Genomic DNA, 27,110 nt, shown 5'->3' with positions numbered 1-27,110 from the left:
ACTGGGTGAACTGGAAGAACTGGGACAGTCCGGGTAGGGCGGGGAGGAAGGGGCTCCGGGTCCCGTCTCAGGACCCTGTCCCAGGGCAGCTCACCCCGCGGGAGCCGTAGCCAAGTTTGGTTCACGCAACAGTTCGGGTTGGAAGGAACCTTTAAAGGTCACCTAGTCCAACCCCCCTGCCATGAGCAGAGACATCTTCAACCACATCAGGTGCTGATGGGGCATCCAGCACCTCCCCGGGCAACCTGTTCCAGTGGTCCACATCCTCATTGTAAACAACTTCCTTATATCCAGTCTAAATGATCCTCCTTTGTCCTATTGCTACAGGCACTGCTAAAAAAGTCTCTTCCCATCTTTCCTGTAGGTCAGTTCAAGTACTGGAAGGCTGCAAAAGGTCTTCTCAGAGTCTTCTCCAGGCTGAACAACTGCAGCTCTCTCTGCCTGACTTCACAGGAGAACTGTTCCTCCCTGCTGATCATTTTTGTGGCCTCCTCTGGACTCCTTCAAACAGGTCTGTGCCTTTCCTGTGCGGAGGACCCCAGAACTGGATGCAGCACTCCAAGTGAGGTTTCACGAGAGTGAAGTAGAAGGGGAGAGTCATCTTCCTTGACCTGCTGGTCACACTACTTTGTGTCCTAATGCAGACTAGGATTGGCCATTAAAGGCACCCAGGGTAGACTCAATCCCTCTGGGAGCACCTGTCCCTCTGTTCATCCATGGTTGTAGCTCAGCTCAACTGTTCCCCTTGTCTCTGCTGGACATCTCCTGTGTGGGTCTACCAGAGCATCTGTCCTAGTACACAAAGGCACCTGTTCTCAACACCCTCAATCTATTTTATTTTTGCTTTTTGGATACCTTTTGCCTCTCTGATGGAGATGCCACCCTCACTGCATGTTGTTCACACTGGGTGCAGTTTCAGTTGATGTCTTTGTTTGCCCAGGGCGAGCGCTGCAGGTTGGGATCCATCAGTGAGGTCTGAGAAAGCTGTTACAGTGGCTAATGGGGATTAATGGCCCAACTTCAATCCCCCTAAAAAAACACTTACACTGCATCCCTCCCACATACAGCCAGTGGCTGAATTCAGCATCTGAAATGATGCCTTTCATTTCCTTGTGGCTCTCTCAAGACTCTCAAGCCCAGCCCAGGACAGGCTCACCCAGAGGTTGAGCCATCATACAGCTGCCTGTGACAGTTAGGAGCAGGAGCTGGAGATGTCCCTTCTCACCATGTCCATGTGCTAGAGCTGAGTACAAATGACAGGGAAAAGTGCAGCAGCAGAGCTGGAGGACTCTGTCACAGCAAAACTGACTGTGTGTGTGTCATTGAAGCCCTTCCAGTGTGGGGATAGTTGGTGTCAGCAGCCACAGCCCCCACAGAGCTCCTGGGAGCTCAGCCCAGCACAGCACTGATGCTGGTGAGCTCAAGGGACACAGGTTTTCCAGAGGGGCTTGAGTGTCCCCAGACACTTGGAAAAGCAGAGCACTGCAGTGCTGCCTGAGGAACCAGTGACCAGGCAAATGGGACAAATGGCCCTGAGGGATTTACAGACAGAGGTGAGGCCAAGGAGACTCCTCGGTCAGAGCAGTCAGGACACCCTTCCAATGCAGGCAGCTGGAGGAAGAGAAATTTCACAGGGATATGGGCCCTGTGGAAGATGAAGGGCTGAGGAAAGCCCTGTTCTGCTGGCTTGAGTGATGGGACTTTGTGCCTGCTGCATTTTTGTAACAGAAAGTAAACCACACAGAACTAACATTTCTTCCCTTCTTTGGACGGTAGGAATGTTTTAATTGAGAAATTTGTTTTAATTACATTAGGTGGTATCACAGTCTATTTTACAAGTTTGGGGGAAGAGGATGTGTGGACCAGTTACACAGAAATCCAGCGAAAGGATAAAAACCTACAATATGATAAAGATGAAAAGGTTAACTTAATTCCAAAAGAAAAGCATTGAGAGTTTGGTGTGAGTGGAAATGGGAGATTATACCAGGATCCAGAGAAGTAGAAAGGATGAAACTAACATAATTTACAGTATTGGTTCTGCATGACCATTGTTTGCCCATGTTCAGAGACAGCCTCCCTTCCCCAGGGCAGCGCTGAGCAGATGGCCCTGTCTCTGAGGGTTTGCTCTGGTCTTGTCAGAGGAGAAAGCAAAATAACTGATGGGCAAAGGTCACAACCCACGTTGAGCTGGTCCCCAGGGTCACCGCCTACAGGAGTGTCTTCCACTGGATAGTCAGGGGGTTCTGCACCAAGAACTGTACGGAGGAAAACTAAAACAGCTCCAAAAAGCCCCATCTCAAACGTAGAAAAGTCTCACTCTGGAAGTGCTTACGAGAAGATCGTCATCATAGAATTTGGTTTCTATAATAACATTACCACTGTGGGAGGAAAGGAGGAAAAAGAAGAGGTGTTAGAAGGATGCATGGACAGTGGACAACTGCTCCTCTCCAGGCTCTCCCAGGCCTAGGCTCACACCTCACACCACCCACAACAGGAGCTTTGGTTTGGAGCACTGTGTCCTGGTCCAGGAGTGGTCAGGACTGAAGGATCTCCCCACCACATTCCTATGTGGAATGTTTCCCCCATCCCTCCCCTGTCACTCCCTTTCTGGGCACAATACCACTCAGGCTGTGGAGTGCTCAGACAGCAAACCTGTGCTCCCTCCTATTGCTAAAAATAAACTAGTAGTCCCAGCACCTTCAGGCCCCTCTCTCCTGCAGGAATTGTGAACACCTAGGGGAATTGTTTTGATTCCCATCTCTGTCCTCTAGTGCTGAGCAAGCCACTTCAGCCAGCTTAGCATGTAATTTCCCTCAAAAAGTGATTAAATGCAAATTCATGAACATACTTTATACAAAGTGCAATGTAAATGTGGATTTGGGTGTGACAGAAGCTCTGGGGATTTAACTTGCTGATTTTGAGATCCTGGTAGACAAAGGTAAGAACTTTGGGACCATTGCAACACCTGAGCAGTGTGATCTGACCACATCTAAATAACCTGGCTCTCGAAAACCAAAGCAGCATTCCAGCTGCACTGTGGCTCTTGGTGTCTGTAGCTCTGGCAAGGTTGAACCTGGAGAGAGTGTAAGGGTTTTGCTGTGGCATGGACAACACTTGAACTCCAATGTCAGGGAATATCCTCAGTCTGATATTCAAGCATCCTGGGAAATTTTTGTGCACAGTGCCTTGGTTAACACCAAGTACCACATCTCCATTCTTTCCTGCTATGGAAACACCAAGACGAACACTAGGTCTTTAGGAGTACCAGAAAGTGAGGGACTCTCCAGGTCTTGTCAGCAGAAAACAGCTGATTTATTTGGGCTACAGATTCCCCTTTGAATTTCTTTAGGCTGGTGGTTCTACTGAAAAGCCTTGAGAATGACTTTAGGACACCTCCACGAATAGGAGAGAGATCTGGGCTGCCCACTACAGGTGGACATACTTCAGGGAAAGAATGGGACATTGGAAAATCCTCAAGGTCCCTTGAGAACTGAACTCTCTTGACTTCCAATCCTGAAAATGTGTTGATTTCCCAAAATGGTCAAAACCAACTCGTTAGATGTCCTTGTTGCTTTACTCTGACTCCCAAATCTCACTCCTCCTGTACTGGCAGCCACCAGCTCCGGGAGACAAGGATGTGTGTAGCACCTGAGGTCCTGAGCATGTTGTGCCAGGAGCACTGCTGGAACACCGATGTTCTCCTCTCAGTCTGTTCTCTCTTTGAAACATGCTGTGAATGGAAATCAGTGACGGTAGTTCCCAATCCAGTGCCTTCTTTTTGCAACTGGCTTTCCTCCAGATAGGGAACGAGAAGGAAAATGCTGGAGAGGGAGGTCTTCCAGAGGACACAGTGACCTTGTGGTGAGACTGGCTGCTCCCTGTCTGCCTCTTGCTGGCAGCAGGATTCCCAAACCCTTCTGTCTCTGCTGGCAGTGTGCTCCTTGTGTGCCTGCCAGCACCCATCTACCAGTGCAGGGAGGGTGGCTTTTGTCAGTGGTTACACTTCCCAGGGGCCTCCCTCCAGGAGCCTTTTCCATCATCCCACCAAAGCTGTAGCCAGGACATGTCTGAGGAAGGTGTGTAAATTCGATTACAGGTGACTGTAAAATGACTGTCTCCTACCTGCTAAGGGAATTTTATCCCCAGATACAACTCTGTGTGACTAAATGCATAGTGTATAAGCCAATGTTAAAGGCACAAAGCTCAGCAGAATGGTACAGTAACGAAACAAATTCTAGAGCAGCTACTACAGGTTATATAGTGCATGATCAAAACCACCTTGGACAAGAGTCAGTGATCAATAACTGGTTTTAAAATGGCCCAAACATCTGTTGTTGTTTTTTTTTTTTCCCTGGATGTAAGGGGTATTAAGCTGTAAAACATTTTTAAATCCTTTCATGGTTCACCTTTCAAAAAAATTAAGCAACTCTAATAAAGGATCAGTTCCACTTTCTCCAAACCTTTATTGTTGTATTAATGCAAATTGGGCCTATGGGAAGGAAGGTAATGAGGTTGGCTTAGAACCTTTTATCTCTCAACAGTTAAGAGTAGTGAGGTGGTTCAGAGTTGGTAGCAGTTCCCTCTCCTCGTTCCCACTGTGGCCCCCAAGGAAATGCCACACCAAATGCTTTAGCTTTGCCTGCTCTCAGGTTCTGCAAGCCCAAGGCACTCACGTTAAAACGTTAGCTGGCATCATCTGTGATTCAGGTGCTGCCTCTATCAAGGACTGCCAAGTGTTTGTGGAGTTAGGAATCACAAAACCGAATTCAAAGAACCATTCTGCAAAGTAAAAAGAAGATCCAGAGGCATTTGAAAGAAAATCCACAAATCGTCCCTTTGCTTTTCACCTGGCTGGGGAACTCCCTAAACTGTCCTGCTGTGCTGCCAACATTTTACATTTAAATTACTTTGTGCAGCTTAAACTGCAGTGAACCCTGCCCTCCTCTCACAGCAGATACTCCCTTTCTAAAATAGCTGATGGCACTGATAAGGTCACACCACTTCCTCAGCGTTCAGTGGAAATTTCATCACACACCTAACTGGGAACAGGGAAACCACACTCCTCCTCTTGCAGACATTCCCCTGGTCCAGTTGAGATTAAGTGTGCAACTGGTTGCCCAAAAGACACAGAGCTCAATCTGCCCCTCCTCCAGCCCAGATTAAGAGCAGCACTGCAGCGCGGGGGGGGGGCAGAGGTGGAGTCACAGGCAAGAGGTGGTGGCACTGCTGTCACCCAGGTACACCAGAGGCTCCAGCCTGCCCAGCACTCAGTGCCTCTGAGGAAGATGCACGAATTCCTGTAATAGATGACTCTGAACTAACCTGTTTCCTTGCCTCAGGCAGCCTGTGGTGGATTTATGCCCTCGAGCATGATTACCCAGCTTTTTTGCTTACATAACAAAGTGTTAATACACTTATGAAATGCTATCCCTAATACTGTGGCCCATTAGTCCTGACAAGATGAGTGCTTTAGTGCTACTCTGAAAAATTAAAACCACCATGTTCAACCCATTTTAGTGTCTCTAATCCCCACCACACTGGGGGTCAGTCCCTGTGCTGCAGCACACCGAGTAGATCCATACCTTCTAGACACTGCCCTTTGAAATAAACTTTCTGTTCCAGACGGAATTTTTCCATTTGTTCTGCCGAGGAAAAGTTTAACTCCCGAGACACTGCTTTGCATTTCAGGATTTTTTTAGGAACTCGAGCTGTGAAACAGATAAAGAAGTATTATTTGGGCACAATAGACCAAACCCAGCTGCTGCAGGTACTTTGAAGTAATGATTAGTGCTAGTACAAAATCATAGCAGCAGGAGAAATGCAAACACAAAGGACTTTGCTTTCACATTTCCAAGAGTGAAATCCAAGATGCAAATAGGTTAAGTGCTTTGCCCAGAGCCAGGAATGAAACTGGTGACAGAACCAGGGATATAGCATTGATATCACTCAGACTCCAGGTCCAGTTGTTGGCTACTAAATGCCATAATTTTTCAAGCTGAAATATGAGACGTATCTTAAATGTTTCCTTTAGGAAGTGTGCTGAAGATCACAGGCAGCCAAAGGGCTGCTTAGCACCCCAGGAGTATTAGCCCTTCTCACTTCCCTTTCTCACTGTGCATCCCCAGCAAACCACAAACGGCATTTCTCAGCCCAGCAGCACTTCCCCAGCCACCTCAGAGCTCTGGAAGTTGTCCTGTAGAAGCACCCAAAGTGCCTGTTCCCTAAACGCTGTGCCCTGCACAGGCTGTGAAGCTGCTACCACACTAGGGAGTCTAAGAGTGTGAGTAATTTGGCCATCCAGGATTTTGGGCCCTTGCAATGGGTGAGACACTAGCAGCAAGTGGCAAACTATACCTGGTAGATATTCATAAATGTGTTTTTTTTTTTTCCAGGTGGAGGAGTAAGAGAAGAGACACTTTGGGAGCACTGATTAACACGTTGGAAGGCCCTAAACAGGAGAACATGGGGGGAGTCAATAGGGTAAGGATCTCCCAAGCCTGTCACACTTCAGAGGTGTGTGCATAATCCTCCTGCATATCAGAAACTGTAATGTAAATGTAGTCGAAATAAAGAGGGGAGGTAATACAGCTGGCATGTGCTTTATGAGCCAAACTGCTCCTAAATTGAAAGCACATCAAAACATCCCTGAGCAGAGAGCAGGCTGGTGTATAATAAAGCAAGAGGCTACCAAACCCCAGGCAAATCCATCTAACCCGGAGCAGTTTAACAGAGTAGGACCTTGATAAGAAACCAATCTCCAGAGCCAGAGGGTTAGGGAATGTCAGCCAGCCTCCTATCCCATGGAGAAGTACACAGCTCACAGCTTGTTTAAAAAAAAAAAAAAGATAAAAAAGAAAATTAAAAGAGTAAGGGAAGATTTTTAAATGTAAAAGCTCTCTAATTGTTTTTAAGCTTTTTTTTTTTCCCAGCACACAGATCTGCATGGCACCATCCCTGAGTGCCCTCACAAGTACAGACTACACACAGCCTGTTGTGAATACACAGCCCTTTGCAGTTAAGTGTAAAGAGACTCCTTAAAACGATTCTGCAGTTTAGTAATTAAATTTCTTTCATCCTCAAGACAGATTGCTGAGCATGTTTGCTTTAATATTGCAAAACTGCAGAATAAAAGCTTACTTTTAATAAAAGTAGGAATGTGTAGTCTTCAAACATCTGATTTAAGAGATTTTAATTTGTATTTATACCCTCAAGCAGAAAATTTTAATTGAAGTTATTTATTTAAACTCACTTTTATTTACCTTTTTTTCTGTTACAAAGAGAAATGAAGGAAGTTTGATTCTCACCAGTTGGGTCCACTTTAAACAAGCTGAAATGCAGGTAAGCATAAACCTAATGCTAAATTTACTCCTGCTTTTTGTTACCTTGAGGATATACTACACCTGCACATTTATTTAAGCATTTATAGAGCAAACATAAATTTATTAAGTCAGATACTTAATGCTAATTAGATTAGAAAGTGATGAATGACACATTTCTTATTTACTAAGCAAGTCACTTTGGGTCCAACTGTGTTCAGCTAGAAACTGAAATTCAATTCAAATACCCACATCATTATGTTTTCATGTGGTTTACTAAAGCTACCTTAAATACTGAGACACACAGGAAAACCCTCAGCCAAATGGAGTTCACATCTTCAGCTACATCTTTTCTTAGATCATGGAATGGCTCTTTGTATTTCCTGACTGAAAGCTGGTTGTGGTGACTGGGAACAACACTGGGGATGGTGTGAGTGCGACGCCTTAGCAGCTAACTCCAAGATTTGTTTGTATAATGGAAGAAACCAAACTTTACAGATTTGCATCTTCCAAATTGCCTCCCGGTTCTGGATGCCTTGTCACTGGATGGAGCTGACTGGAATAGCTCGTGCTGTCAAAAGCTGGTTTAGATGATTAATTCCAGTTTCAGGTGCTCAGGCAGTGATTTTCACTACTTAAGGCAGTTTAATGTTGAGGCTTCGGCAGCAATCCAATACCACATTAATATTGTTTTGATTTCACCTAAGTGGTGGTAGTAAGTTAAGGCAGTAACACAGTGTCATGATTTGAAACTTAAGAGTTCATTTCTACAGAAACCTGTACTTAAATCAAATAGAGGTTGTGCTTTGAAAGCAAACAGGAGTCCTGTTTAAAGGAAACAAGTTTTATTCACTCTGCTCTGTATTGGGAGTCTTTGTTTCTATGTCTAGGCTGGGAGTTGCCCTCAATGGCCACAGAACACACACACAGGTACTATATGCTGACTTCAACACACATGTGGCTTGCATTTTAAAACAATCTTTCTGACCGTTTGCCCTCCCTGCTTCTGTGGCAGGACCCAACCAGAACTGCATTTCCCAACACCTTCTTTTAATCCATAGTCAGATTATCCTCCTTTGTTGGGTGTTTCTCCCCTTTCTCAGTCTATTCATTGAGGATAACCTATCCACCTCAGCTTTCTTTTCTTGCTAAGCCATATGAGAATGGTTTTTTTTCCTCTCTCTTCCTAAGGAAGACCATCCTCCCATTCGTAATCTTTTCTGTGGCTTCTCCTAATAGCTCTCCTCTGCATCTGTTACAGTTTGAAGTCATCCATCTTCCAGATGGATGAGTGAACTGTGCACCAGATAAGATCTTAAAAATTCCTTGTACAATGGGCATTAATCTCACTCCAGAGTATGTTTTAATTAATTCCCCAAGCTCCTCTGATGGAGATGAGGGTTCCTGTTTTATATGGGTGGAAAATCTGAGACACAGTGAGGCAACAGGATCTGCCCAAGAGAGGGAGATGACGTCTGTCCTTCAAAGCAGGGGTATGCTTGCAACCCAGGTGACCCAGACATGCAGCACCACCCAGCCCCAAAATTCACAGCAAGGTCACACAGTACCTTCATGCTCCACTCCAGGTACAGATAGATCTTCTGTTCCTTGCCAGAGGATTTTTCCTGTTTCTGCATCCCGAAGGTTCATCCAATTTCTGATTGGGAAGCAAATAAGGAAAACAAGCTATTTACACCCCTAAATGCTGCATGTAGCATTCTTTGCTAAGCCCTGAAATAGGCTACTCCAGCTGAGTTTCAATTGTGGTTTTTGATTCTCGGGAGGCCAAGGAAAAGAGGTGCTTTTTCCCAGAAAATAAATGAACAAACCAACCCCTGACCAGAATGAATGCAGCAAGAGTTGTATAGTCACAGATTTAGTTTTCACTTTAGACTGAAGCTTGTTAACCTCATTTATCATTTTCCATTGCTTCTAAAGGATAAAGGCAGTGTCACTGTGCTTGCAGGGAGGCAAGAACACTGTTAACAATAACAGATAATTCTACTCAAACAATTGCTGTTCTCCAGCATTAGAAAAACGCTAGAAAAAGGAGTACTTCCTATGTAACATCAGAAGAAGAATAACATCCAGTCGAGCTCGTTTTCCTAGCTTACAAAATATTAATATCAAGGGTTGTTCTATTGCTGTTGACCTCATAACTGCCACTCATGGGAATTCTTCAGCAGCTGAGTGCTAAGCACAGAGAGATCTTCTCTTTTCACTCTCTGCAATGGAGGCTGTGCCAGCTTTCAAAAAACCCAGATCAGTGAAGCAGCCATTAAAGCTATAGGCAAGGAGGAAATACTCCTATTTCCAAAGGGACAATTAATAATGATCTTCATCACACCTTTGAAAAATCTCTCCCCTAAGACAACTCAGATATTGACATCTCAGAAGCAGGAGCCTGCACACTTGCCTGATGCTGTCCTGAATGGGGACACAGCTGTCCATGAGCCCCAGGCCCACAGCAGCCTCCTGCTCTGCAGCTCATGGTGGTGGATCCGAGGAGTCATGAGTGTGAACACAGGAGGGTGAACAGAGCAGGATCTGTGAGACAGGGTCACACAAACCAGCACCTTTCCAGGAGTTTCCCTTTGCTGGTGTGTGGCAGTGCACCCTCTGTACTCAGTAGCTCCCAGACCAACTGCTCAAGGAACTGACTGGGGAGGCAGAGAAACAGAAGAGGGACAATATGGACCTTGCTGTGGGTATAAATAGGAGCTGTTGGAGTTTTGCATATTGAACTCATCCTCTAACACACATGGTTTCCAGGCAGACTCACAAACTCGTCACATTGATCACATTTTTCCAGAGCTCCCAGGAAGAAACAGATGCTTTAGCAAATTTTGCTTTACAGGGTAACATTTGTTTTAAAATTCCGTGTGTGGAGGAGGGAAGGGAAGATGGCTGCTTCAGTGTGGATGTGAGGAGCCTTTCCCTTCCTCAAGGCTGGCCAGATTTCCCATGTCCCACTGAATGGGCAAGAGGGAATGTGTGCATAGGGTCTGTCTACACAAAACTTAGCAACACCTTGGAGCATGGAAGAGGGAGCATAGGGCAGTCTGCTCATGTCCTACCAGGCCTGTTCTAAAACACATAGTATCTATCACTTGTTCTGGGATTGAGGCAAGAGTGTAATGGGGAGAAGAAGAAAAGCATCATCCTCTGAGGGTCCCATATGCCACCTCCATATCCTGGCAGAAAGCTGGAAAGTGGAGCTCTCTCCCCAGCTAGCAAGTCAGAGAGATGTGTACCACCTCCATATCCTGGCAGAAAGCTGGGAAGTGGAGCTCTCTCCCCAGCTAGCAACCCAAGGGAGATGGGGGCTGTAGGCAGGCAAGTCAGAGAGATGTGTTGCAGAATGGGGAGAAGAAGCTGCAGCAGGGATGGGCACTTCATGAGGTGCTGGCTGGAAAGTCAGAGCCCTCAGCCAATGCAACCTGCAGGATGGAAGCACCTCAACTAATTTAAAATGTCAAAAAAAATCCACCACTTTTTCATACATCTTCCCACAGACAAGCACACAAACCAGCCAGGGTGAAGCCATTTGCATAGAAAGCAGTGTGCCATCCATCAAACACCACCGAGGAGGGGAAAATAACAAATGAGACAATCTGAGCTTCTCACTGACAAACTCATTTGTCTTCACAACACTCTGTGATGCAAACACTCTTAGCTATTAGCTCTACAGTAATCCAGTAAATTGGGCACTTGATTATCAAAAACCTAAATTACCTTTAAAAAATGATCCCCTTCACAAGTATTTACTTGGTGTTTGTTCACTTTCAGTATCAGTGGGAGGTATGAGCTCACAGGTTTGGCCACAGGCTGTGTAGTGCCCAACTGAGGAGTATCTGAACTGAAGTTGGAACACTAATCAGAACAGCAAACCCAGCACTGCACAGGAGCTGATCCAGCCTCCCAACTGCTGTATCAGTACTCTGAGTAATGGACCATTCCTTTTTTCCTGCTATGCCTTGCCTTGCCTTCCAGTCCCTCTTCCCTTATCAATTTTTGGAGCACTCTGAAGTCACATTTACCATTTTCAAAAGTATTATATCAGAAGTTCCCTTCAGAGAGAAGTAGCCTGACAGCTTAATTATTATCCTTACTTGAAACACACAGTTATAGAGTGTGAGTGACCTACTATTTCTGGTGAGAGAAAACAGTACTGTAGACTACTGACCTCTGTCACTTCTCCCTATCAGGATTTCTCTCTCAATCCAGTCCAAGAAAGATGATACAAGTTATGCTGCCATGCTGAACAATGCTAGGTATGTTACCATTTAGGGTGTTGGATGTCTACAAAGTGCTATCTGGCTTTGTTTTGTATTGCTGTTCCACTGTAAAAGTAAATCCATGCAGGACAGCCTGCCCCATGCTTTGTATTCTGGATGTCAAATTAAAGATGAAGAATAAATCAAAAGCACAAGGCCATGCCCTGCTGCTGAGAGCATGCCTCATGCAGGCACCAATGCATGCCACAGTGCCTAGAAAATAGACTGTATTTCAACAGTCTGAACATTGCTAACCTGTGCAAATTCCCTATCACGTGAACAAAGGTTTAGTGTCAGTGTAGGCAAAGGCCTAGACAGGTGCCTGTGCTGGTGCAGGGTATGCTTTTACAAGTGCTGCAAAGGAGAAACCAAAATCAACCTGCTAATCACAGTGCACACAAAGAGTTAAAATATGTGGACCCAGACGTATTTTAAGGGACCAGAATATTGATTCACACGTTGGTTTTTTTCCCCAGTAGCTAAACATTATTAAAAGGGAAGAAGATATCATCAAATCTTAAAAGTGTACACAATCTTCTATTGGAAAATACCACTTCAAGTACGAGAGATTAATTCTTTTTTTAAAAATACATGTATAAAAAATAGGGATATGAAACTAATTCTTAAGTCAAAACTGAGGTAATTTATAAAACTTAATTGTAATGGAATTTAAAAAAAGAGGCAAAATCCGTCGCAAGTGATTTCTTGACAAGGGAATACCTGACCAAGCAGCAGCTGTACTACTTACCTAGCTAGCAGCTTATCACACTATTTCTGTCATCTTGGATACAAAAGCTGCTACTAGGACATACCCCAGAGTGAAGAAAATGGAGATCTTGAACCAAACCCACACACACTGTTATCTTCTAATGTGTTTAATTGGTTTAAGATTCTTCCACCCCAGCATGAGAGATATTGTTACTAAAAATAAAGACTGCTCCATCTTCCGAGCAGCAGTGGAGACCTGCAGGCAGGATGAAGAGGGCATTTTAAGAACTATGGAAAAGGAGAAAGTAAATTAATATCAGCTTAATACAATTACTCTTTTTGAAGATGCTCATGTCAAGCCACCTGGCAGGGGGAGCTAAGAAGAGCCAAGCAGGGACAGCTTTGTGAAGTTAGTATATATGGGGGAAAAAGGAAGAACAATAGTATATTCCTAATTCAGGTTCTCACTCTTAGCAGCAGAACACTCTTACACCATTAAATTTTCATTCACCTGGATTTTGGTGGGGTTTTTTTTTTTGGAAACAATGTCTTGATTTAAGACTCAATAGATCAAATACTCTTCAATCCTGAAGGCAAGAAAGGATTAGGCAGAACAGCAGAAGGAAGGGTGTACTGTTGATCTATTTATATTCCACCACCTATTGGGTCAGCAAAGTCTTACATAAAAGCTTTGTAGTAGCTGGAATTTGACTTGCTTTATATACACGACATGAATTAGCTTCCTCACAGACCTACTTTGCTTAGCCTGATGAAGGGAAATGGTTTGTGCATTTCAAAATCCAAGTATTGCTGTCTTGAATACCTCTGATGTCAGAACAGAAATTCTTCCTTTTTTGTATCTGTCACAGAGATCATTCAAACAAACCAAGATGTACAAACTCATCTTTCAGTGCTTTAGCATTGCAAGATTGTCTTGTATTACCACACTCGTAATTAAGAATAACCTTGAAGGAAGAGAATGAGTTCAAACAAAATGAATCATTAAAGTAGTATGGAGTCAAAAGAAGCTCTGCCTCAATCTCCCTGACTATTATTTGTATGTTGCAATGTTTAGCACTTTCTGAGTATCTCAAAGGCTGTGGCAAACAGTAGGTGTCATTTCTTCCACTAAAATCATCCATTTTTCATTTTATTGTTGCCGTCTACACCACTCTAAAACCTCAGGAACTGCTGCACTCTTATCTTCCATAATAAAAGTAACCCTGATGTTCACAACCACTCCTAGGAGGGAAGGTCTTTCATCACCTTTGCCAGCTTTTTTTTTCCACATGAAAAGCAACATTAAGAACAGTTCACTACACGCCAGGTGCAAACAGCATCTCAACAATTATGTGTTAATGAGACTTGTCCTGCGGGACAAATGACAGAGAGAAGGTGGAGCTGAAAGCCCTGAACAATTCAGACAGCAGTCTCTGTGGCAGACCCGAAAAAGCTTCCAATCTGGACTGTCCAACTTTCATTCCTGGTCACTGTGTTGTAAAAGCAGACCCAACCAGGCAGCCATGACGTGGGGGAGCATGTTACTTTACAGGAGGTAAAGATCAACATTTAGGGATTATATTTATATCAGACATATTTTCACAGAGGAATATTTGCATCTCAGTTATTTCAATCCAGTCTGAGGAGTAAGGACCAATATAAGCTACACAAAATAATTACCAAACTACAGGATTACAAAGTAGACCACCCAAATGGCTTTATGCTTCTCCTCCACTCATGCCATTCATCCTCTAATCTTCCCAATCTCTAATCTCACTTTTTATTACAACTCCCAAATCCCTCTTCCACAGAACTCCTAATTGTGTGCTTAAATTTAAGCATATGCACAGACATTCTGCTGAAATCAGGTCCTCAAATTCACTCTGTTCCCACTGGAGAGCAATGCTGCTGCTTGGTGTTTGATAAACCACAAGTGCATGTGCTGCAGTGTGATAAGAGAAAAGGAGACTTTCCTCCTAGCCTAAGGCTGAAATTCAGTGCAAAACCATACCTGAAGAACTGAAGGAGTGTCCATCCATTCTGTCTAGGAACAGAAATACCAAAACAAACACACAAACTGCAAGTTTTTCCTTCAGCATTACTGGAGTTTTTGGGTATAGCACTGTCAACTTTTCCTGCTTTCAGACAGCAGCAACTCTCCTGAGTTCCAGATTAGACAGAAAACATGCTACGACAGCTCTTACAGTAGCAAAGCTTTTTTAAAACTCCTCTGTTGCAAACCAAGTTTCCTGGAGTGACACACAAGATATGGGTTACTGTGCTTCTCCAAATGATGGGAGGTGCTGGGGGATGGAAAGGTGCTCTATTAAATCCTCAGATGGAATAAAGCCAATTATCCCTACAAAACACTCCTGACACTCCTGTACTCACTGTAAAAGTGCCTGCTTTTAAAGTCTTCTGCACAGAACAAATTGCTGTGCAACAGAAGCCAGGGAGAGATCCACAGACTAATGTGAAGCACATGACAAAACACAGCAAAAACCCTCAACAAAATCATTTCAGAGCAAATTATGTAATCAGAGGGATATACTGACCAGCTACAGTATCACAGCAAAAAGGTCAACACAGTATCATATACTGTATACTTTGTACTTCCCTTTTTACTTTCCACCTTACATCTCTGTGTGCAGATGCATCTACACACTTCTGATGTCACCACAACATCCATCAGGCAGTCCTGGATTAAGCTGCTTTTGGCCCATGTCTGGAAAGATGGTCACAAGTTACTCTTACCATGTCAACCTTACCTTAACTGTTGATGATTATGCTAAACGGGCAGAAGTTAATATTGCTACATCCTCTCGTGTTAAGTAGCCAGAGCTCTGACCATTTGTGCCAGGCAGTAAAGCTGGTCCTGCTGCGAAGCTCCAAGTACTCACTGCTGTGTGTCACACTCTCCCTGCACCTTGGGTGACCAGTTTGAAACTGATCTATGATCTCACCAGTTCCTGCTTGAACCTCTGAATACATTTTAACTTCTGAGGGCTCATGTTGAGGCACATTGCAAACGTCTACCACAAAAATGCAGCTGAGATCAATTCATGGTCAGCTGAGCTGATAAACTAGGGAAATACAGAAGCTGTTTAACTCTGCAAACACTGGAAATGAAGTAAACCCATGTCCAGCATTTGCTAATAAATTTTTTATGCAGATTATCCAGTTAAACACCTGGAAATGAAGTAAACCCATGTCCAGCGTTTGCTAATAAACTTTTTATGCAGATTATCCAGTTAAACAGCTGTGCCTTTCAAACAGTTTAGGTTGAATGATACAATATTTTCATCAAAATGAACAGTTAAGATACCTCTACTCCACAGCATCCTAGAGATGTCACATAGCAGCATAAGGCACAGAGTTTACTTTAAGTTACTTTATGTCTAAATATTCAGAGTGAAATCTCTCCAAATCTCAAATATTTAAATCTGAATTGGTCACACCTACAGCAATCTTAACAAAAGCAGGTGCTTGTATAACTAAGCCGGGCTTCCATTTCACAGACTTTTCCTCCCTTCCTCAAACCAAAGGAGCAAGAAACAAGTGGATATACATTTTGATGACCTACTGAGATGAAGCTAAGGGTCATGAGGAGGGAAAAAGGTAAAAATAGAATAAATTACAGTGGTTTGCAAACAGCTGAACTAGGGATGTAGACACTATTGCTTCCAGGTTTATCTCTGTCCAGATGAGTCTAAGTCTTGTAGAATTTAACTCTGACAAATTCCAGCAATTTTTTTCACTGCTGAGCAATAGGAACCAATTTAGGCATTTGCAAGTAACCTTTGATTTCTTCAGACTAAAGCAACACCGTGTGACACTCCCCAGCAGCCCCTGCCTGCAGCAGAGGAGAACATTGCCCAGTTACACAGACAAGGCTTCCAGAGCCCATACTGGGCACTTCTCTAGGAACTAGGCTCAACCCAAAAAGACCAATCACTTCTGAGCTCTGAAAAAAACCCCCAAACCCTAAGATTTGAGATCCCTAACAACAAAATTTAAAGTAAACCCCAAAATGCACTTGTAGTACAATGAATACAATGTTGTTTAAAGTGGGATAAGCTCCAAATCAAATCTACACACAAATCCCTGGCTGATGGGACGGGTTCCCCTGTCAGAGGGAGCAAGCTGCTCTCTGTGCCAGGTCTGTGGAAGTGCTTTGTTTGCTGTATGAGAAATGTGCTTTGTATCCTCTAGAAACAGATGTTAAAATGGTTCCTGGAACCAGAAAACAATGCCAAAACAAAAGCAAGCTGAAGCAATGTACTGGTTTTATGCTGCTTTCTGCTCCCTGTGTTTTTAGGCTTTTCTTTGGCTTCTCTGAATAGGCTTGACAGAATTCCTTTATACCAATGCCTCGGCAGGAAAAACAACATGTGATCACATCTGGAGATTGCTTTACAACCTAGGCAGTAAAACAATCAATAACTTACAAAAACTCATCACTGCTTGCAGGACCATCTCAGAACCATGAACTGCACAAAGAAAATGATTTTTGTTTTTCCAATGCAGTAACACCCAACTCCTTCCTGCATTTTAAATGGATCTCAAAAATTAGCATGTTAGGAAAGCCTGAGCTCTGCTAAGAACCCTTTGAATATTAACATAATTAATGTCATCAGTAATACTCTGAGTTTGCAGAAACAGCAGGTGAATCAATGGGAGTGATGTATTCACCCGAGAAAGGAATGTGACCTTTAAAATCCATTGGGCTCATTCAGAACCTAATTTGAAAGTGGGTTGCTTGTAGCTCAGTGGAAAGAACAAAACTGAGTGTAACTAGGGAGAAAGCTAATAAAGACACCACATGCACAAAGGAAACTCAAAACACAGCTGAAACATAATCCACTGGAATATCCCTATAGAAGGTGCCTGAGCTGTCTCAAAAGGTGAGGCAGCTGACAGGAGAGCCTGAGGAGCCACTCCATGGAACACTACGGTGAGGAAGAGGCAATTAAAAGATGAACACTCCTGCAATGCAGATCTGGATGAATAGAGATATTTCATCCAAAATACTTAGAATTTAGTTAAAATCTTTAAACCCCAAACCAATTTGGAATAAATTTGTCCACTTTTTAATTTTAGCACATCAGTTTTCCTCTCAGCAAGTAAATGCTGAAAGTGATTCAGTGGCTGAAACACTTCATTTTGTCCTAACTACTTCAGAACATTCAATCATTTCAACACAGCTGAACTGTTATGGTAACATCTCAAGGTTCTCAGCAATAACTGAACTAGAGGGAGGGAGTCTCATGGAAATGATCTATCAAGGGGTTCTGGTGAATAACTTCATTTTCATAGATAAGCTTGGAACCGTAAGCCCTAGGAGATATTTACCTCCCTGTGAATGGTTATGGCCCTACTATTCTTTGCAGAGTTGAAATGAGGGATGTCTCAACAGTCATGCAATAAAATTAACTTTAATGGAATGAGGTGTTTTAAACCTTGATATGCCTCTTTATCTTATACAATTACTCAATTGTTCTAAAATATGCATTATATTGGCTTGCTTATAAAGCTTGGCTTGATTTCATGTCATTTTTGCAACACTGGAGGGTTGGATGTTTTTTACATGTCTAAAAGGATCTTCACACTTCTCCATACTGACAGGGCACAGACCTGAGCAGAGGAACAAAGGCTTCTTTGACCAAATTTTCAAATGGGATAAACATGGCTGCTTAGCTGGCATTTTCATACAGTTTCACTTGAATGACCTGTAGTCCTGCATGAAGAGTGGAGAAAAAGCAAACCTAAAAGGCTTTAAGGAGGCAGTTTTATCAGCTCTGCTTGTGGCCAGTCGATGCCTTTGTTCCTCGAAGCCCTCTGCAATAATTTCTCTATTGAGCAAAGTGATGTTTATTGAGGATGGCAAAGCTGAGCATCAGCAGGTGCCCCTGCTGTTCCGTTTATCCATCCTCTGAACCCCAGGCAATAGCTCAGGCTGAAAGTGTCCCCCTGGTAAAATAAGCAACTGACAACACAAAAAGCCTTGATGACTTCCAACTGCCACTGCTCTGTGCCTTTTCCCCATTCATGTTTAATTTCTTTCTCCTCTCCTTCGCTTCGTGTCTCTCCTTACAGAGCTCTCCAGCAACATTTGCCTATTGAGTGCCAACCACTACTTCTGCTAATCCACAGATTTTCCAGTTTTGTATCTTTTAGAATATGTAATTTACTGGAGGTATTAATGTATCATGTACTTCTAAGAACAGATCTGCAGATGGGAAACTGATGAGAGATTTGGCTTTGGCATGAACTATGCTACCAGTCTGCAGAGCTTCACACTGTCACTGTCATCTACCTCGGGCTACCCCAGACAGGAGGCAAATCCTATCAATTAACTAGAGAGATGGGATATCCCTCTGAATAGGCAATGCCCTACAGCTTAGTGATTAATAACTTAAACCATCCCCAGTACTGGACTTGTGCTTCAAAAGCTTCAAATAATGTTCTCAAAGTGGCTTTTTCATAACTGCCAGTTGTAGAGACTGGGAAATGAGCACGAGGACTTGCCCACAGTCACACAATGAATCAGGACGAGAAGAGGAAAGAGGTCTCAGAGGTGTTTGGCTCCAAGACTTGTGCTCCAACAGACAATACTGCCTCTCTCCTTAGGCAGGCAGGAACTGTGCTCCCTGGCTGATGGAAACTCTTACTGTGACTTGGAGTGGCTGCAGGAGCACAGACTGCTGCAGTCATGCTATGAGGTTCCCTTCAGTCCAAGTTTCTCTTGCTTTTGGTGGTTTCTCAGTCACCCTAACTCGAATGCAGGGTGGTTCTGAACCACTGCCAAGCATGGCTAAAGGATGAGGGGAGCAGGAACGAAGTGAAGGGAACTGCTTGCAGAATTAGGAGTACTGCCATATTAAAGCAGGACAGCAGAATAGATGTATCAGCTCTGACAATAGAAGCAACATGGTTCTAAGCTAGAAAAAAAACATGTAAACCTCTGAAACTTCTCAATAACAATCTTGTTCTTTAAGACAATTTAAAAACACCAGAAATATTCAATGGAAAAATCACGGGAGAAAATACTGCATTTGTTCCTGTCTTGGTTCATATTAATTCAACCAGAGTTCCAGTGAAAATGCTTAATTTTCTTTTCTTTTTCCTTTTTAACTCTGGACACTCAAGTACCTTTTGAGCTAAAAGTGCTTCAGTGAGATCTATGTATGGTTGTGTCTGTGCTCATTTAAGGCAAGTAGCCACCTGGGTTAAAAAAGCACCACTAAAAACTAGAGATGCTCCTGACACAAAGTTTCCAACATTCCTTAATATACAAGCTTTCCTTGCACACTATTTCATTCCCTGTGAAAGGGAGCTCAGTGAATGATTGTAGCAGAGCACTTTTCCATGTATTCAAATTGTTCCCAAACCTGCCAACTCTGGGAGTTGTAGCAATAATTTTGCACAAGGCACTCAGCAGTAAATCGGAAAGGACAAAGTCTTGGGACAAATGCTATGGCTGTTTATTGCTGGCAGGAACAGGCAGGCATATTTTGTACAAAGGGACCACCCATTCTGCACAGAATGACCTTCAGAGATGACTCAAGACATGAACCAAACAGTCTGATACTACCTCAGTCCATCAGCACCCTCCAGGTCAGACTCCCTGAACACGGGATGTCAGTGGTCAAGTTATTACATTTCAGAGAAACTGCCAAGTCTTGAAGCTACTTGGTTACAACACCAAAAATGAACCCTCTGTGCTAGGCAGAGTTGTGTTTCCAAAGTGAATTCCAACCAACCAGCTCTATCATAAGGACCCATAAAAGGCTCCATGACACTGCGATATTCCCTTACACAGGGTTGTAATGGAACTGTACTTTGGGATTAGTTGTTTCCATATCCACTTCCCAGAGCTGGACTGCAAGCAGGCAGTCTCTGTGTGGAAATGTCCACCCTGTTGCCTTGTTTCCTTTTTTTCATTACATTCTTTCAGAATTTATTGGGATCAGAGCAGGACAAAGTCTAAGTCCAGCCCTGGAGTAAAAAACTTCTAGAGAAAAGCAGTAATTTCCAGCAGCAAGCTTTTCCTAGCTTAACTCTGCTTGAAAAACTTTCCAGTAGTCCCAGCCTCACCGGATCCAGCTGAGAATGGGCAAGGACTCATTTTTCAATTGTGCAATGCACAATTTTTATGCAATCTGTTATCACAGCCAATTTAACATTTTAGTGGGAACTCTTGCAAATCTTAGATATCTACCTGTGGTTGAACTCCTAAACATTGGGCTGCCATTCTTCCTGCCACAAAATGCTAAGCAGAAATGTGTATTTCTTTGGTTGGATCTCCTCTAGCTGTGAAGAGTGTCTGAACATCTGATTGCCTCATTGCTCCACACAGGCAAATCACGAGGAGAAACAGCAGAGACACACTGTGACTGTACCACTGGCACTGAGAAAGGCAGAATCAGCCTGGGCAGGTCTAGCAGGCAGGAGATTGCAGTGGCTGATCAACACAGGCCAGGAATACAGGATAAGAATAAGTAGATGGGCCTGCACACAGCCAGGCCAGATACAGCAGAACTATAAGTGCTCAAGCTTCCCACTGAACCTCATCAGTGAAATTTTGAGCCTCTTTGCTCTTTGGGAGCCATCACCCTTGTCTGCTTTCTCCACTAGATGAATAATTTGTAAAAAATACTGGCTACTGAGCTGCACAAGGAGGTAAAACAACATTTCAGAAAAAGGTACAAATATCCTTAGAAGAGCCTCAAATGGGCTGGGTAGATACTCTGCAAAATGACAACTGAATCTTACTTGGAAGAAATCTATGGGGAAGACAGTTGTGTGGAGTGCATTTTAGTTCAAGCAAGATGAGCTGCTTGGCTTTCTAACACTTGTTCTATTTATTCCTCTACTCCAATCTTCTCAGTGTGACGTCTTTAACGAGGAGATCACAACATCCTTTATACTGGCCAGGGAGATTAACCAACACACACACACAGACGCACAAACTAAAAAGCAAGAGTCTTTGAGATTTAACTCTAAATCTATGCTGGTTTGCCATAAAGAGTTGACATTTAAATGACTGAATAATGTTAATCTTCCACTAATATTAGACTGCTGTTACGAGCAGGTATTACAGGATAAACTCAAACCATTTCCCTTGGAAAATACATTTCCTCATCGCTATATAAAAGATGCTTGCTGATTTTCCTCAGGGATCTTCTGGTCCTGGGAGACAGGAATTTAATGGTGGAGTTGCTCATGCCTAGGTGGCACTTAGACCACAAGCTAGGGAGCAAGGGGATTTTGGTTTTAATTTTTATAAAGCTTGATAAATACACTATTTGCTATAGAATATCAGCTGATACACACTCAGAGAGAAGTCCATCTATTTTTTAAATTATCAGTACCAGATTCTGTAGTATTTCTTTACAACGTTCAATGGAATAACAAGGATCCCAAGAACACACCAGAGGTAATTAACCTCTCATTTCTATGTGCACATTCATAAGAGACTGCTTTGGGTGAGAAGCAGGAAGAGAGAAAGGAAGGTCACAGTTGAAACAATAAGAGAAGATTTATCTCTTGTCAGTAGTGTGGCCACACTACAAAGCAAGCATAGACAGCAGCAATAAATTATTTTTTTTAACAGAAAAACTAACCAACAATCTCAGCTAGAAGTGCAAGCTGAATACTCAGATTTGTGGCATCCCAACAGCCTTTCATTTCAGTAACCCAGCTTTAACTGCCTATTTTCTACCTCCTTCCACTGTAAGACACACAAAGATGCCATTGAGGATGCATCTCCCCTGATAAGGCAATCAGAACATGAGCCTAAAATCACTGGAATATTTTTCATAAACATTTCCCCCATTGATCCAAAAGAGCTCTGTTTCAAAACCCACTATTTTACTATGCTGCCATCCTAACACTGCAAAAATTCTTCTGGATTTGTAATTCCAAGCAACTCAGCTGGGCTTCCTCTCTTTGGAGAACCTTTGTTTGTTCCATCTCCAAGGATAAAAGAGGCACAGTACAGTAGCACCACTGAATGCCTAACAGTTCAACAACATCTGGTTCTTCATCCTACTGTTCCTCTGGAGTGCTGCCCGTGTCAAAGATCAGCACCACTGTCGTTCACACACACAGGATGTATGTACTACCCAGACATCTATGTCTGTAAAGACTCCTATTAATCACTCCTGTACTGCCATAAATTAACAGTAAGTAGGTGTTAGCAGGGAACAGTCCTGCTAGCTTGGCTACCTCTCTCAGGTGGATACAAGAATTTTATTGCATGTTGGCAAAAAATATTCCACAAAGAACAAATATGTATTCCACCTTTTAGTGGAATCCTTTTTCTCAGTCTTCATTAAACAACAAAACCCAAACAAAGCAAACCCCCAGACTTAGTGTATATGACATGACAAGTCCACATGTAGAGCCAAATTAGCAAGGACTGTGACACAGGTCCTTGAACATCAAACCAAGCAACCAGCAGAACGACTGGCCAGGGCAGAGCCTGGGAGTACAGATTTCAACCAAGCAACCAGCAGAACGACTGGCCGGGGCAGAGCCTGGGAGTACAAATTTTGTACACTTGAAAGACTTCTTATTCTTCGTTAACTGCCCAAAGCCTGGAAGAGGCTACAAGCACACTGCATTATTTCTGGGGAGAGATCCTGTTCTGAGCTGGCCCTTAGAACATCCCTCCATTCACAGAAGGACAGATGTCCTTAACTCTGGATGTACAAGTAACAGCAGCTACCACAAAAGTCTTCAAGAGCTGTAAGTTTAAGGAACTCTGAAGTGGTAGTTTATTGTCCTCCAGGAAACTTAGATAACTGGTGAATGTCTGCTACATGAAAGTAGGCACCTTTCACATCAAGAGCTGTTCATCCACCTCTTTCACATGAGGGACAGATAGCTGTCCCTAGAGAGAAAGTCCTGCCCTCGACTTTTCATATTTCTAATAAAGCTGATTTTGCTTGGTCTTCCAGGGAGTCAGGAAAGAGCAGAAATAAAATTGTGTTCAAGGGAATACTTGAACTTGTGCTGCTGAGAACAGAAACTAGGCCAGGGGGGATTTCAGCATTACTGTCAAGTGAGGTTTCCACCTATACAGAACAAAGCAAAAAAATCACTATTTGAAAAGACTGTAAAAACTTTTAGGGAAAATCTGTAGCTCAGTCTTCAGACAGACAAGTCTTAATTTCAGGAAGGTCTGTAAAGAGGAAGAATTCATTTGTGCAAAGGGCTCCAGGGACTCTGGGATTTTTATCTGGCCATGGAAACTTGAGGCTGTCTGCTGGCACTCCAAATCCCATCAGATCAATAAAGCCTGCAGTCATTATGTCTGATAGCTCCTGCCTTCCAGGAAATGACCCTGGGAGTTTTATCCTAATTGTTAATAGGCAGGTGTTCACACCACCAAAATCAGCCCTAGTGGGAGCACTTGGAGACTCTTGCTGGCAGTCTCAAGAGAAGGTACAAATAAAAGGTCAAGCACTGGATTTCTCTTGCATTCACACACTGATTCCATCTAAACTCCCCTTACTCAACACCTTATCAACACAAAGGTAATTTTTAACAGTATTTTTCTCCAGCAACTGAATAAACTAGGAGTCTCTCAGTGCACAGAAGTCAATGCAGATTAAGGCACAGAGTGAATTTAGAGTTAACTATCCCTTATTTAACCCTGATTCTGCATTAAGAGAGTTCACTTCCAAAGCTTTGAAGTGACTTGGAACTGAACACACTCATCCAGGGATAAAGGTATGCACTGTGGGAAAATTCAGCAGAAATGGTTAAACTGGAGTAAATTTTAAGCATTTAAACTATGTGGTTTTATCTAGACTTGAGCTTTTTGAAACAGCAGAGCCACCTCTTCAACACTGGAGAAGAAAACTACAGACAGTGCTTTATCTCAGGGCAGTACATTTACACTGCGCAGCAACATCCATTCGAAAACTCCTGGCACTGACAAGCTCCATATTGCCCAAGCCAGTTGCCATAAAGATGGTGTGTATTCCCTCAGGGTGGGATTACAGCTCTGTGTGCTGTTCAGAAAAACAGGCCAGACAATTGAACTTCCTTTTCCAGGTGGGCTCATGTGCCTTCTCTCACAAGTAATGCTAAGAAAAGACAAAAATGAATGAAATGCTGAAAAGATCCTGTTTGAAAGCAAAGGCCAATTGCAGCCTTCAGGGAAAAGGCGAAACAAGTGCTGCTGCTGCAGTACTTCTTTTAATTAGTCTGTAAGGATTTGGTTTATGACAAGACTGAAAACTAACTATTGCAGCAGAAGTAATATTGGCTGAACACAGCTCTGCTGTTTCATTCAGTCTCACAGCCTTGCTCAGAGTGAATGTGACACTGGAGTTAGCAGGGCAGAAGTCACTTGGTTCTACTAAAGATGGTTTACTAAAGCACCTGATGCTTTATTTGAACCTCTGCACCCTTAACTGCCCCACAATCTTTCACAGAGAGCACATCCCTCACTGTTTCAATCCAGAGCTGTTCTGTAACCAGGGATACATCTAGGGATCACCACAAGTTCTCTGGGAAAGCAACTCAGTATCCTTGAAGTTAATTAGAGAATCTCAAGGGGATTTAATCTTGTTGAGCTTTTATATAAAGCAGCATTTAGCCCTGGCACTCACACTCTACACCTAATAAACAAAATAAAAATTCAAATCAGCCAGAGAAACAGCTACCACAAGCACTTTCATAAAGTCCACAATGACAAATGCCAATCTCCTATTTGCTGACACGGCACAGCAGGAGAACAAACCATTCTTTTCCTGGCATTAGCTTAAATGGTTCCTTGGATATACAATCCATGTGGATAGCACTGGCCTGAGCTTCACTGGAGCTACAAATACTTCAGTTCTGTTTGTTGTTTTTTTTAGCTTAGGCTATGGGTGCATGAGAAGTGTCCATACTTTACCCCTGCAAGCTGCACAACCCTCACAGCCAGAAGGCTTGACTACACAGGAGCAACCTCATGGCCAGTTACCCTATTTTTCCAGGCATGAACAGGAAATAAAATGATTACAAACACCCTCAATGCCAAGGGGTAAGTAAGGATGGTAATACTTAGGTGGTTGTCAGTGGCCCTTGAGACTCACAAAACAAGACCATAGTGAGGTTCAGATGTGGTTATCAAAGGGATAAGAGAAAATAAAGTAATGAATCCGAGACACTAAAGCAGTTGTATCTCTGGAATACTACAGAGGCAGGAGTACGTGCTGTAATACAGATCAAACAATTTTTGGTTTTCCACTTAAAACTGACAGGACTAAGATTATTCAAGGAAAACAAGTTCATTATCTTGTCTCTTCTGAGAAAGAGAGGAAAACTTAGAGCATACAGACCAAGTGGAGAATCAAAGTGAAGTGAAAATACAGTCAGGAGGGAATGATTGGCAGTTGCATGAGGAAACTAATCTTGTAAATGGACCAGAGGCTCTGAAAGTGGAGGCAGAGAGCAGGAATAAAGTGGATTTACGCAGATTGAGGCAGAACTCTCAAAAACAAGGGCTCCATATCAGAATTACTGTCCTTTTTAGGAATCTGCTAGAATATGAGAAGTGCTTCAATTTGCAGTGTGGATTAGTGATTTGACAATTTAACCATCCCAGCATTTTACAGTGCTGGGCACTGTGGCAGCCTGAAAAGAGAGTGAGTTGTTTGGAAAAGCACCACAGCACAACACAGAAAGCACAAGGAAACCATTCGGTTCCAAACTAGTTGAGAATAGGTAAAATACTAACATTTGTTTCTGAGTGCTGTACTTTAATCAACCTCTACAGCTACACTAATGTGAACTACAGTGATGGGAACTTCTGAGCCTGTCACTGTGATCACCACGACCTCTCAAAGACAGAGGGTCTGTGCCCCAACCAGCATTTCTCTGGAATTCAGATGGAAAACATCACTGTAGGGACACAGTAATGAAATCTCCACCAAAATGACAAAAAAAGCAATGACCTTTACTCCTCTACTCTGCTTCCAAGCAGCTCTTACAGCTTTCATTGTCAATAAAATCTAGTTATATTTATACTAAGTTGTAAATGTTCTTATTTTAACAAACTTGTAGCTGTATGTGAAACCTTTAGGTGTATTAAATCAGATTTTTGTAATTTTAAACAAAATCTATTGATAAATTTTTCAGCTGAAGCAATGGAATAGCTTATTTCTGCTGTGAAAAAGAGCAGCATGTATAGACCCAATAAGCTGCAGTTTTCTAGTTGATTCTTTCAATTGAGTTATTAATACTCAGAAAATAATAAAAATTTAGTTACTGAAAAGCTAGACTTACAGAAATACTATGTTTATAAAAGATTATTTTGGTGTTTCAAAGTGTGACATTCACAAGCATTTATGTTCAGGTAAATGCTAATGTGGAGAAGTTACACACAAAAAGCTCAAAAAATGCCATGATCAGCACTATCTGCCTCCATCACAGGTGTGCCTACAACAAGAGATAGTCCTTCTTACCTCCAAATTACACTTCTCCAAACATTCCACTGCCTCAGTCACTGCATTTACTATTTCAGAACTGGCAGCACTGGGACTTGTGGAGACAATGTTGCAAGCATGAAAACAAGGAACTACTGTTTCAACAGTGCAAACAAACGCCAGAGACCACCATGAACTGTGAAACACTTGCAGCTGGCCATGGGCAGGGCTGTGCTTAAACGAGCTGAGGGGCTTAATAAGGGCAGGATGGATAGGAGTCTTGTGCTGCAGCTGCCTCACCTCTAATTTGTACAGATGAGGAGAAGGTGGTTGTGGAAGGATTGCCAGTGGTGGGAAGTTTTTTTCCTCCTGAGAAACAGGCT

At 42.9% G+C, this 27,110-nt stretch overlaps 1 protein-coding gene across 1 annotated transcript; it reads right to left on the bottom strand.

Moving 5' to 3' along the window:
- Window positions 1-1,752: 1,752 nt before the first annotated feature.
- On the bottom strand, window positions 1,753-8,968 carry PDE6D (phosphodiesterase 6D, cGMP-specific, rod, delta). Its single transcript, XM_009081663.1, has 4 exons — window positions 8,885-8,968; window positions 5,583-5,708; window positions 4,674-4,779; window positions 1,753-2,378 (listed from the first exon to the last, which is right to left on the bottom strand). Exons 1-4 carry the CDS (start codon window positions 8,964-8,966, stop codon window positions 2,297-2,299), a joined length of 396 nt encoding a protein of 131 aa, XP_009079911.1. The 5' UTR covers window positions 8,967-8,968; the 3' UTR covers window positions 1,753-2,296.
- Window positions 8,969-27,110: the final 18,142 nt, after the last annotated feature.

The sequence above is a fragment of the Acanthisitta chloris genome, unplaced genomic scaffold, assembly GCF_000695815.1.
Source record: "Acanthisitta chloris isolate BGI_N310 unplaced genomic scaffold, ASM69581v1 scaffold20299, whole genome shotgun sequence".
In the NCBI taxonomy this organism is placed as follows: domain Eukaryota; kingdom Metazoa; phylum Chordata; class Aves; order Passeriformes; family Acanthisittidae; genus Acanthisitta; species Acanthisitta chloris.
This window is presented reverse-complemented; position numbering and strand designations above follow the sequence as displayed.

What these genes read in the sequence shown, in the direction of transcription:
- PDE6D (XM_009081663.1), bottom strand. Translation starts at nt 8,966, where the DNA reads ATGAACCTTCGGGATGCAGAAACAGGAAAAATCCTCTGGCAAGGAACA. An exon ending in ACCTGGAGTGGAGCATGAAG is followed by an intron (nt 5,709 to 8,884) that starts GTACTGTGTGAC and finishes TCTGTTTCACAG; the next exon opens with CTCGAGTTCCTAAAAAAATC. An exon ending in ATGCCAGCTAACGTTTTAAC is followed by an intron (nt 2,379 to 4,673) that starts GTGAGTGCCTTG and finishes TTCCTCCCACAG; the next exon opens with TGGTAATGTTATTATAGAAA.